Source organism: Plasmodium vinckei, assembly GCF_900681995.1.
Source record: "Plasmodium vinckei vinckei genome assembly, chromosome: PVVCY_14".
NCBI lineage: Eukaryota > Apicomplexa > Aconoidasida > Haemosporida > Plasmodiidae > Plasmodium > Plasmodium vinckei.
In genome coordinates this window covers 1781320-1794511 of record NC_051306.1, presented here as the reverse complement: position 1 = coordinate 1794511, position 13192 = coordinate 1781320, and the positions used below count along the sequence as shown (strand labels likewise).

General features: G+C 22.1%; 5 protein-coding genes across 5 annotated transcripts; 2 read left to right on the top strand and 3 right to left on the bottom strand.

Annotated features, from left to right (window-relative positions):
• Positions 1 to 90: 90 nt before the first annotated feature.
• On the bottom strand, positions 91 to 4283 carry PVVCY_1404950 (conserved Plasmodium protein, unknown function; the record flags this gene model as incomplete). Its single annotated transcript, XM_037634901.1, has 17 exons — positions 91 to 1197; positions 1292 to 1356; positions 1490 to 1594; positions 1731 to 1814; positions 1938 to 2019; positions 2120 to 2207; positions 2291 to 2375; positions 2467 to 2538; positions 2641 to 2695; positions 2782 to 2874; positions 2957 to 3010; positions 3110 to 3165; positions 3251 to 3298; positions 3409 to 3464; positions 3564 to 3670; positions 3771 to 3869; positions 4032 to 4283. The coding sequence occupies 17 exons, from the start codon at positions 4281 to 4283 to the stop codon at positions 91 to 93; spliced, it is 2508 nt and encodes an 835-aa protein (XP_037490940.1).
• Positions 4284 to 4874: 591 nt separating this feature from the next.
• On the bottom strand, positions 4875 to 5852 carry PVVCY_1404940 (conserved Plasmodium protein, unknown function; the record flags this gene model as incomplete). The annotated part of the gene is made up of 1 exon (XM_008624538.2): positions 4875 to 5852. One exon carries the CDS (start codon positions 5850 to 5852, stop codon positions 4875 to 4877), a length of 978 nt encoding a protein of 325 aa, XP_008622760.2.
• A 978-nt stretch (positions 5853 to 6830) lies between these two features.
• On the top strand, positions 6831 to 9494 carry PVVCY_1404930 (CG2-related protein, putative; the record flags this gene model as incomplete). Its single annotated transcript, XM_037634900.1, has 3 exons — positions 6831 to 7107; positions 7287 to 8615; positions 8737 to 9494. 3 exons carry the CDS (start codon positions 6831 to 6833, stop codon positions 9492 to 9494), a joined length of 2364 nt encoding a protein of 787 aa, XP_037490939.1.
• Positions 9495 to 10715: 1221 nt separating this feature from the next.
• Positions 10716 to 11693, top strand: PVVCY_1404920 (conserved protein, unknown function; the record flags this gene model as incomplete). The annotated part of the gene is made up of 1 exon (XM_008624540.1): positions 10716 to 11693. One exon carries the CDS (start codon positions 10716 to 10718, stop codon positions 11691 to 11693), a length of 978 nt encoding a protein of 325 aa, XP_008622762.1.
• Positions 11694 to 12034: 341 nt separating this feature from the next.
• Positions 12035 to 12969, bottom strand: PVVCY_1404910 (cytochrome b5, putative; the record flags this gene model as incomplete). The annotated part of the gene is made up of 3 exons (XM_008624541.2): positions 12035 to 12124; positions 12403 to 12614; positions 12816 to 12969. The coding sequence occupies 3 exons, from the start codon at positions 12967 to 12969 to the stop codon at positions 12035 to 12037; spliced, it is 456 nt and encodes a 151-aa protein (XP_008622763.2).
• Between the last annotated feature and the right edge of the window lie 223 nt (positions 12970 to 13192).

The following is a 13192-nucleotide window of genomic DNA, read 5'->3' as shown; positions in this document are numbered from 1 at the left end:
CACAATTCTGAATATGGTCTCCCTTTTTTGTATTGCTTAGTATTTTTTTCGTTTTACCCCTTTTTTCTTCATAAACAACCAATTAATGCTTCACGACACAACGTCTAGATTCTTTTGTATTTTTTGCTCGATCGCAATAGCCTTTTTATATAAATCTAAAACACTTAATGATTTAATGAAACCGATAAAATCGAAAATTTGCATATGAGTAAGGGACAAGCAGTTTATTTTGTAGTCACAAATAGTGTTTAATAAATTTAAGACAGAATAAATAAAATCTTTATTTGAAAATAAATATATTTCTTTAATAACTAATGGGATAATATAATTACAAATTTGGCTTTTAATAATATAATTATATTGTGCAATCTGTTTAAAAAAATAAATAATTTTAATTTTATTGAAAGAAACAAAATCTGTTGTTTGATATATATATATAGCAACTTCAATTAAGCCTATATAATTATTTAATAAAAAAATCCCATATTTTTTGAAATTAAGAACTTGTCCAATTATACATAATATATTTATACATATTTCTTTTTTTATTTTTAAATTTATAGAATATAAATCAAATAATATGTCTAAAAAGTTGATGAATAATCCATTATTAATCATATCATCACACATATATTCTTCTTTACTTAAATTGATATATAATAAAATAATTTTATGTACAAGCTCATAATCTTTAGACAAAATAAAAAAATTGGCAACTTTACTTATGTTTAATTTTATTAATTGGTGTTTTATTTCTTCATTATTATTTGTAATATTTATTAATGTACTTAAAATAAATAAACAAAAATTTTGTCGATCGGAATTCTGATATAAAAATGTTACAATAGAATTAACTAAAGGATTATATTTATTTTTATAATCATTTGAAAATATTAATAAATTTTTACATATACTTTTTTTGATTTTTAAATCTACTCCATATTTTAATATATAAGAAACTATTTTTTTATAATCATTGTCATTCTTATATTTATAATATTTATTAATATATCCAGATTGGTGTAAATAAAATAAAAAAAAATCATTTACTGTATATTTTCTACTGTTTAATAATTTATTAATTTTCATATCACCATCTTTTTCAATTTCCAACATTTTTAAACACTCCTTTTCATAATCCTTCCCATAATCTGTTTCTCTTAAATGCAAAAAAAAGTTTAAGATATAGTTAGCATCCTGTAAATGTGAAAAAAATAAATAGAAAAATGGTTAGCCAATTAGTAATGACGAAGTAGTGATAAGTCTTTTGCTTCTTATTGCTTTGTCATACTTCTCTTCTCTCCTGGCTTATTTTTAATGCACCATTTATAAAGTCTGTGATGTTGTATTTGTGCGCTAAGAGGGAAAGTAAAAAAAAAATTCGAGTGAAAATTATAAGTTGAAAGAGAAACAGTCCTATTCGGTTCATATAAACATAAAAAAAACTGTCTACATATAATTAGGCATTGTGTTGATTTATATTCCTTACATATAAATCCAGTATCCAAACAATAAATAATATAATCTGACAAACGGTGCAATATTCGGTTTATTTTTTTTTTTTCACTTATGTGTGTATCCATTAAATTAATGCCTACAATACAAGTACAACAAAATAAGAGAAAAAAAATAAAATATATAAAATAGAAATTGTAACTAATAAAATGAAAGACAATGTTATATAGTCATATTTTCTCCTATGGTTATTTTTATTTTTTTGAAATTTTAACCTGGAATTTGATTTAGTATTAAATTTAAGAGGTAGCTAAAATCTCTTTCCACTTTTATTTCATCCTCCAAAAAGTCCATTATATCTAAAGAAAGTGCACAATAAATGGAAAGGCATATACATATACATATATATATGCATTACTAGGGTGTGCATAAAAATGGTAGCATTAATATGGATTCATTTTCTTATTTAATTTTTTTAAAACCTGAGCTGATGTAGACATCGCCTTCCTTTAGAGTTACCAGCATATATTTTAAAAACATTTTTATATACTCGAAATAAATCGGCTGTTGGATAGGAAGTAAAAGTAAAGATGTTCATACATATATAGCATATATAAATATGCATGCAAACAAAATTGATGTATATTATTCCTTTTTTTTTAACCTTTATTTTAATTTGTGTTTCAATATGGTGATAAATCTCGGCATTGTATATAAGGGAATTCACTTGGGCTTGAATCAAATTCACATAACTTCAAAAAAAAAATACAAATAATTTAATAAATGCATTTATATCTTTTGTAATTAGATTAAAAAATTTTCAATAAATTCTTACTAAATACTGTGGGTATCATTTGGTGTCATCGAATTAGCAACCATATACAGCTCGTCATATAAAATTTTGTCAGTTACATTATAATCTGTATCAAAAAATAAATATATTTTCAATTTTAAGGATAAAAAAATTAATAATAAAATGATGGGTAGTTAGATTAAAAAATGTGTAACTACCTTTTTGGCTCTGGTAAGATATTTTAAAGGTGATGTAAATGTCTTGTCTCTTGTCCAAGAGGGGGGGAATAACTAAAATTATGACAATTTGTAAATGGAAATAATATATAATCACGTTTATACATTAACATGTTAATGTGTTAATATTATTTTTAATCCATTTTTTATAATTACATGATCGTCGAAATATTATAGATACAATAGTGTGCGTTTCGGTTTTCAAAAATATCTAAAAATGGGAAAGTAAAAATAAAATAAAGACATAAATAACGATGCAAAGTGATGTAACTTCATTTTTTTCAAAAATATTTTTACCTCATATCCAGACCATTTAGCTATGTCATCAGACAAGTTCATCTTTTTGTAATAAAAGTTTTTCTTCAAAACATGATGAGATTTTTCGGAACTCTGAAAAAAAAAGAAAATTTTACAATCACACATTATAATATATATGCATAATTATATAGAAATTGTATATCGAATTTATTACCGTTAGATGATTAAGATAACTTCGAGCTAGTTGGTAAAAACTACTATCAGGGGCCTAAAGTATTTTTAAATTTGAAGTAAACTTATGTAATGTATTTTAGAAGAAAATTGAAATAGATATCATACATAATAGTTTTGTGAATTTTTTTATAACCTGATCTAAATCGATCATTGTTTTCTGGTCGTTGATTCGGACACATATTTCGATACCTAATGGAAGAACAAAATAGTAAATAAAATTGTAGAAAAATTAAAAAAAAAGGAACAATAATAATGAAATGATAATGTATATTACCTCGGTAATCAATGTAGAGGGTTCTTTCACTAGATGGAGATGTAAAGTCTAGTTGAAAAAAAAAGTGAAATATATATGCATATGTTTATGTGAATAATGTTAGACGCAAATTGTACAAGCTTGAGCAAGGTAAAGTCTTGTCCGGTTTTATTTTTTACTTTGAAAAGATTTGTGAATAAAAAAAAAGTAGTCATCACAGAACGCCTTCTTATATCTAATAATGGGAAAATTATAAATACATATATGGGCATGCGTATTTACAATTATTTATAACATGATATAGAAAATGGTGATTTACTATATTTTTACAAACCCTATAAATGGTTGTATAGATAAATCTGGCTTTTTTATTTCTTGGAATTTATTTGTCCTTTTGCATCTTTCTTCATAAGTTTCAATTATAATTGGCATATATACATTCTTAAGGTATTAAAAGTAGAAAAAAATAAAAAGTATGTATGTATATGTAACATAGGGAAATAGTATATATATTTTTTATTTCGTGGGCTTTTCCTCTAACCTTATTCAAATGAAACATATAATATGTGCTATAGCCAACACATAAATGTTTTATCAAGACATTTTTATTTATCCCCTTTATTCCTATGTCGTTGATCGACTATAAAGAAAAAGAGTAAAGAGACAAAAAAAATATATATGTATGCTTGTGGTTTTGTGAAAATTAACACAATAAATGGCATATATAAACAGTTTAAAGAAAAAAAAAAACATTAATATGATGTACATAAAATTTAATCAGAAAATTTTTTCGATTTATTACCGCTTGGCCCTTTAGGGTGATGTGTATATAATTCGATGAGTCACATTGGTATATTTGGAAAATATCACAAAAAAATATTTTGAATTGTATTTGATAAAAATCTTTTTCATAAAATATTAACTGATCATAAGAAATGATTAAATAATATTTTCCTTTTTTTGTGTAATTAGACAAATTTTTACATTTTACAAATTCAAAATGAAGAACAATTGAATTGATACTTTTACTCAAGCTTTTATTAAGGTAGCACATTTTATTTCTTTTTTCTCGTTGAGGGGAAATAACAAAAATATAAAATACTGGTAGCAATAATGATGGATCATCAAACCATATCCTACTGGTAAAACAACCCCCAACATAAAAAGAAATAGTGGAATTATTTATAGCCTTACATAGGATAAAAATTAAATAAATGTAATACTAAAAGTGTGTAACATATATAATACTCTCTCCTTTTAACACATGGTGTGTAGCAATATATTATTTTGTTTAAGGAACAAACATGAGAGTATTTTTTTTTTTCATTTAAAAAAAATCAAATTATTAAAGTTTTTATTACAGTGAAAATATTTTATTATTTTATAGCTAATTCGGTTACAAAAAAAGAAAAAAGAAAACGGGAAAAAAACCAAAAAAATTAAAAAAAAAATTAAAAAAAAATTAAAAAAAAATTTCACAAAAAAATAAAAATAAGTGATTTTTCATACTAACTTAGATTGGTAAAAAATGTGTAAAAATAAAATAGTGAAATTAAAAAATGAAACAAAATGGAATAGGTAAATAATTAAAATTCTTAAATTGGCAAACTTGTTTAATGTATTATTTTTTTGAAAATGTTTGTAACTAAATATTCATGATTGCATTAAAAAGGTAATGAGATGATTCATTTGTGAATAATCCCTTTATATGATATCTTATGTAACAATAGTTGTCAACCAATAAAAGGGAAGGTAGTTTACTCATATTATTTTGTAATAACAATACATTTTCATCATTTGTATTTAATTTACTATCTATATAAAAAAAATTTTGATCATTAAAATAGGTAGTCTTTAAATTTTTAGCAATTTTTTTACTGAAATATGATGATAAGACAAATTTATATGGGGATATATAACAATAAAATATATGAATAGTTTTTTTTTTATTTTTCAAATAAATTATATTTTTTTCATTATTAAAAATGTTATCTTTTATATTATAATGGTTTTTTCTCTTATTAAAATCGTCTAAGTATTTATTCATTTCTTCAATATATTTAGTGTCTGGAAATAAATAAACTAAGCTATATTTTTTATATAATATATCAAAGAGACTCTTTTTCGAAACCATATAATTGTTGCTAATATAATTATTCCCTGTATTCCCATTAGTAAACAGATTTACGTTTAAATAGCTACTTATCCTATCACTATATTTTAAACTTTTTAACTTTGTAGAATATAAATATGCATTGTTACACCCATCACTTTTTTTATATAGCATATTGTGTTGGTATACTTTTATATCATATGATATTATATTTAAAAATGTTTTCTTTTTTATTATATATGGACAAAATGTTTCATCAATTATGTATTTTTTATAAATAGGAGTTTGTATGTTTATATTATTTGGGTTGTCATTAAATTTTAGTAATTGATTTGTTTCACTTTTTTTAATATTAACAGTCATATTATTTTCTACCCCTATTGATGTGTGAACAAAGTAGGAAGAAACAAAAAGGGGATGCCATTTTTTTTTAATAAAATTATATCTATTACATAAAAAATTTAAATCTCTACAAATTATCACCATAATATTCTTCTTCCGCTTTATCATTTATTTTATTTATTTTTTTTTTTTTTTAATTGACATGATATTTTTGGTATGTCACAAAAGGAAAACAAATAAGAAATAAAATTGAAGGAAAAAAGAAATCAATATTTTATATATAAATATTTGTAACATATATTTATCATTTTTAATTAAAAAATTATGTACATCCATAGATGAAATGCCCTTTAAAATTGGCATGACATAAAAAGGTATTGCCCCTATAACTTTATATACGTAGTATAGTAGTGATGCCACGTTTTTTTAATTATACATGAATGCATATGGAAATAAAAAAAAAAGAAAAAAAAAAGTTCCTTCAAAAGGATAAACCGATTAAATTAAGAAATAATAACAACCAAAAATGTCAAGAAATATATATATACAATATAAAAGTAAGGAATATATTATGTGTATGTGTAGGCTATATTTAAAATTATGAACTGTCCAATTAAATATAAGGAAATTTTAAATATATAAATTCTCGAAAACGGAAATAAAAAAAACAAAATGAGAATTAACAAAATAAAAAAGAAAAACACAATAAATATATACTGTAAAATATTGTGGTATTATTTAATTGGTATGTAGTAAAATTAAAAAAAAAAAAAAAAAACATATAATTTACGTATATACATAAAATAGGATGAAGTTAACCAACATTTGCACTTCTTTTGTGGCAAAAAACAAAAAATGGAAAAAAAAAACACACACACACATATATATTTTTTTAGAAAATATTTTATTTGTTAACATTTTTGCTATGTTTTTTTTTATTTCAATCATATATTTTTATTTGTCTTATCATTTTTGCTATGTTTTTTTTTATTTCAATCATATATTTTTTTTGTCTTATCATTTTTGCTATGTTTATGATTTTTTTTCGTATTTTTACTTTATACCTTTTTTTGATATTTAAAATTTTTTTTTTTTGTATTCCTCAATTATTTTTAACCAATTTTTTCTTCTGCCATTTGAGATATAATGAATAATGAAAATAAAATATGCCTCGTTAATTTTTCAAACGACGTTTTTTATAGCATTATAAAATACTTAACAATTAACGAAGCTCTAAAACTAAGGTTAGTGAGCAAACGATTATATGAATATTTTAAAGATGAGAAAGCGTATACTTTTAATAGTTGCATTAGTTTAAACAACTACATTAAATTTGTAAGATTTGTAAATCCTGATAAATTAAGTATTTTTTTTCTTTCCCTATTAAATGATGAGGAAAATGTTTATTCCAATCCACTATTGGGTAAGGAATATAGAACAATATAAATGAAAAAAAAAAAAATTAAAGAATTAACATAAATTTGTAATAACATTATTTATGTTTAAACAATGTTTTGTGTATACACACTTTATTCTATATATGTCTATTTCACATATTCATATTTTGTCATTACTTTATTCTTCTTTTTTCCATTGTGATAGCAAAAGGGGATGCCAACTTTGGAATAAACAGAAAACAGTTGATAGAATGTGATAAATCTTTTTTAAAAAAAATTATTTTGAAAGGTGAATTTTTAAGGAACACAAATTTTTATGATATAAGTATATTAATAAGTTCCCATGCAAATACACTGGAAGAATTATCTATTCATGGATTGAACGATGTGAATTGCCCTCTGTTTATTTATTACAATTACAGTATATTATTTGAATTTCTTTCAAAAGAAATATTAATAAATAATTTGCCTCTCAAACTTGTGACTAAACATGATTTAGAAAATATCCAAAACCGTATTTTAGAACTCAGTAAACAAAATGACAAAGTAGAGAATGTTATTAACAATGGCATACATAGTAATATTGATGAAAATTGTCAAACAAATTTTGCAAATAAAACAAAACAGCATCTTCTATATGAGCATATAAGTATTGTATATAATTGTAATAAAAAATGTGTTGAAAAAATAAAAAATTATAAACAAAAAATAAATATAAATAATTATGTAACCAATTTAAATGCTTTAAAAGTTTTAAATTTAACGGGTATACAAAGTTATGATATGATAGAAATGTTTATACCTATACGAATGCCCTTTTTAAATACTTTAAATATATCATGTTATGATTATTTTTTTTATTTTTATCATATGGCTATATCTGTATTCTTATATGGTAAAGGAGAAGAAATTTTTACACAATATGCTAATTTTAAGAGTACACAAAATTGGGCAAATAAATATACAGAGGGTGAAAAAAAAAATATATCACTAGACAGACATACATGCAAATATTTTGAAAAAAATGATAAAAAAAAATGTGAAAAACAAAATGATACAATATATAATGATAAGGAGTTATATGAATTGTTAAAAGATATTGATGATAGTTTAATAGAGACCCATAAAATGTTGTCTACCTTTCAAAAACGGTATGAGCAAAATGCTATATATTCTTATGAACAAAATATAAAAAATAATGAAAAAAAAATATTTTTCACACCAGCATATAAAGACAATATATATATGAACAATATAAATAATCCTGTATATTATGCGGATGGTAGTTATATAAATTATGACTCGGACATAAATAATAAAGAAGGTAATAAATATATCACAAAAGGTTTGGCTATTTATGAAGATAACCATATTAATGATTATAATAAAAAATGTGAACATTTGAATAAAACTAATTATAAAAATTTGAAAAATTATCATAAAATTTTAAGTTATAGTAAAAGTGATAGTACTTGTGAAAGTATTATAAATGTTGATAGTTTTTACTCATTACCAAGTAATGAAAATTTTTCAAGTAATAGTGCATGTTTAAGAGATACAGCTAGCGAAAATACAGCTTATGAAGAAAAAAAAAAAAAAAAAAAAAAAAAATATTAATCGAAATTTAAATGAACAAAATTTGCACACACAAAAAGAGAAAATAAAAAATTTAAAAAGAGGGGGATATGTGTGGTTAATTGAAAATAGTAAATATAAAAAAAATGTGAGTATAGAAATATTATATTTATTTAAAAACATAATTGAAAAGGAAGAGAAAAAAAGTAGAAAAAATATAATATCATTATTATATAATTTAAAATTAGAACATTTTTCATTATTTAATTATAGTTTAAGTAGCCCATTTTTATGGTTATTATTATTAGTAAAAAATGAAAATTTAAAAACATTGTGTATATTAGATTTATGTCTACCACATTTATTATCAGCTTTAACATTTTTAGAGGCATTTTTAAAACAAAATTTATTTAATTTTCAAGGGATGATGAGAAGACGAAGAAAAAGACTGGGTAGTATATATTTTAAATTTAATGATGAAGATGAAATTCGATTTGTTAATCAAACGTATTCGGCAATTATAAATGAATTAAATAGATCAAATTTTCCTTCAAACAAAACAAAAAAAAATAAAATTTTACATATAGTTATTTATGTATATAATAATAGAAAAGAAAATAAACAATTTATAAAACATATTCGAAAAATTTCAAGATCATTATGGCGATGTAATTATATAGTCCACTATACAATTCAGTATTATAAATATAAATATTTTAATAAATATTTTGAAATTGATAATTTGTATAGAGATTACATACTTAATATTATCATGTCTAATCATAGATTTAATCAATCTGCATCCAATCACCATTGTTCATCAATCATTCATAAATAAGCAGATATATTATCTCTTATAGAAAACCAAATTAAAGAGAATATTATAATAACTATTCTTACGCTTACTCGGGCTTTTTATTATCACCATCTTTTTTTTCTATCCTTTTCGTTTTATTTGTTTCACATTTATTTTTCTGTTCTATTGTTTTAGTAATTTTTATTTAAATTTGTATGCGAAAAATATTTGTATAATATATGATTACATATGCAAAGGAAGGCCATATTTGCTTCCCCGCTGTTTTTTCGTTTTCCGTTTTTTGTTTTAATTTAGTACTTTTAAAAATAAATTGACGTTTTACATTTTTTCGTTTTTAATGATATTATATATGTTTTTTTTTGCATGTCCGTTATGTGCTTCCTATCTTTGCACATGCATATATAATACAAATAAGTATTATCACCAATTTTAGCATTGGTGTTTCTTTATTATTTTTTTTTTTTTTTTTCGTCTTTTTAGTGTAAATGCGGTAAATAAATATATTCCTATATGATAATTTATTTTTATCAATGTTTTCACAATTTTCTTATTTTTTAGTAACTTTATATTTGCATTTTTGTAGCAAAGACTGCATAAAGTCTGTGCTATGTATTTATATTACATATATTTATAAAGCAAAAACTTTATTTTTCCAGGTCTTTTTAAAAAAAAAAATGATAAAGAGAATAATTAAAAAAAAACAAATATTGATAGACGTTTATTTACTGTCACGGTTTATATTATACCTACAATCCTATATATACCATAACAAATTAAAAATATTATCAACATTTATTTAATACCCCCACAACGAATTAATATATATATGGGCGTAAGTCATGCCTTTTATTGTTTTTTTTTCATAGAAAATATTTGGCTGCTTATAATTTTATATAATAATAAAACAAATAACCTTTTTTAAAATAATGATTATAATTAATTAGAAATGGAAAAAATATTTAAGTATTTAATTGTGTTGCAAATATATATCATCTTTGTATCATATATGCACATTATTAATTTTTTGCGGGGAGCATTTTTCAAAAAAAAAAATTATTTTTTTTATTTTAAATAAAAATCTTTTTGTTTAATATGGCAAATAAAATATATGCATATTGCATATAAAATTATTGTTATTTTTTTTTACTTTTTATTTATAATTTTTTATATTTCTTTTATTTTTTTCCTTTTATACATGGCTTACTCTTACCGCGTTTTTATTTTTCCTTTTATACCCACGCCATGCTATCACTAAAGGCTTCAAGAGCTGATAACTTCTACTATGGAAGTGTTGAAGATGAAGATTTGAAGAAAAAAAAAGAAAAGGATTTTAAAAAAATAAACAAAAAAGATTATAACACTATAAAATTTGAAATACCATATACTATAATATGTAAAAATTGTAATATATATATTTATAAAGGAGAAAGATTTAATAGTGAAAGAAGAAAGGCGGGTTATTACTTAAGTACATGTTTTTATTCCTTTTCTATTTTTTGTAAAAAATGTCAAAATAAAATTGTTATAGAGACAAATCCACAAAAATGTTCATATGATATTATTGAAGGCGCAAGAAAAAAAAATGAGCACTATGAAAATATTTTAACAGAAGGAGGTATAAACAATATTAATTATGTAGATTTCGAACAAAATAAAAAGAAAAAAACAAACCCGTTTATGATTTTAGAAATAAATGCTCTTAATAAAAAAAAAAAAAATGAATTAGAAAACCATTTTGAAAATAATATATTAAATAATGATGACCAAAAAAGTGACACCAACCAAAGTTTACAAACAAAAGATAAAGAAAATGATAATAGGGAAATAGAAGAAAACAATGATATACTATCTAAAGAAAATAAATACATTGACAAGCCTATTGATGATACTCAATCAGATGAAGACATAAATGATGTTATAAAAGAAACTTATAAAAGAAATGTTATGCTTAAAAATGATTTTGGATGTAACCGAACTCTAAGAAAACAACTTAGAGACATTAAAAATGAGAAAATCCAAAAACGAAAAGAAAATATTGAGAAAAATATTTTTATAAATATTTTAAAGGATCCATGTGAAGATTTAAAAGTTAAAAAGTTTCTTCATATGAAAGAAAAATATAAGAAAACGATAAACGAAAAAACAAAATTAGCAAAAAATAATTTAATAAAAAAAAAAAGTAGTATATTTGATAAAAAATATTTGAAGAAATCCAAGTAAAAAAGGGGTTTAAAAATACAAATGATGAAATAAACTACTCAAAATATTTTCTTTCACATGAAACATATATATATATATGTGTAAATAAACATATTTTTAATTACACAGAATTACCCTCTCTACGCATATTTGTTTCAAGGAGATCTTCTACCAATTGCTTAAAACACTTTTCTTTTGCGCAGCACACCGATTAATTTAAAGTATTACATTTTTATGTGATGTATGAATATTTGAAATAAATTTTTTGAATTATTATTTTTTAGTCTATATTTAAAGAAATACACACGCATTTTATGGATTATAATATTTTTGGGTAGAAGAAAATAACCTTTTTGCCTTTATTATTTTAAAAACATCAAATAATAGGCAATGCTAAACCCAGCTACAATACCAGCGACGAGCATATAGTTCGTGTTGTCTTCTTTTCCATTCTATATAGAATAAAGAAAAATAAAACAAAATTAAAAAAAATGATAAATGTTGTGTGCATATTTAAATTTTTAATATGTCTACTAGCTATTTTTTTTTTTGTATTAAATTTATGAATGTACATGTAAAATGTAAGTATAATTGTACATATTTGGTTATTTTTTTTTTTTCAAATTATTTGTTTTTAGCTATTTTATTATTAGTTTTTTTTTTTCAACTCTTATATAATTTTTTTAAAAATAAGAGAGCATATTTCTTATATGTTCTATTTAATTCTTACTGTTTCGGGGATGTCTATTTTTGGTGACTCCTTTTCTTTTATTTCTTCCAACAAATAATCAATATACTCTATTTTTCCATTGACAGTTTTTGTATTTTTATTTTGTTCATATAATGGGGAGTTTTTTTTTATTCCGATTAAATAATTTTTCATTAATTTTTGAGCATTAATAGAATGCCCAATTTGAACAAACGCCGTAGTTGTGTCTTTTCCTGTTTATGGGGAAGTTAATAAATAAATGATAAGGTGATAATATATTAAAATCGGGAACATATTGCAAATTATGGTAAATGCGTGCATATAATATCAAAGCACGCCTACCTTTTTAATCTTGATGCAATAATAATATATATAATAGCATTAAAATGGAGTACAAAAAAAAATTCTTCTAATATTTTGTATGTTTATATTACCCGCATATTCCTTAAAAATGTCATACCCCCCTGGGTGATCAAAAAATGAAGTTACATCATAGACCAAATCTTTTATTATAATACAACATTTTGATTCCTTTTTGAATTTATCCAAGCACTTATCGTCAATTACTCTTAATTTTTGATAACTCATATCTCTCTTTTATTTATTTATATATATTTAATTATGTATACACGAAAATGTGTGTAAATTTTATAGCGTGTGCATATATTTACACATACAAAAGCTACAAAATAAGATATGAACTTTTACTTTGAAAATATAAAAATAGCAAAAAATACTAAATTATAAACACATTCCAACAATGTAGATCGCATAAATAATGTTTTATATTTAGTAAGATCAAATAAAAAAG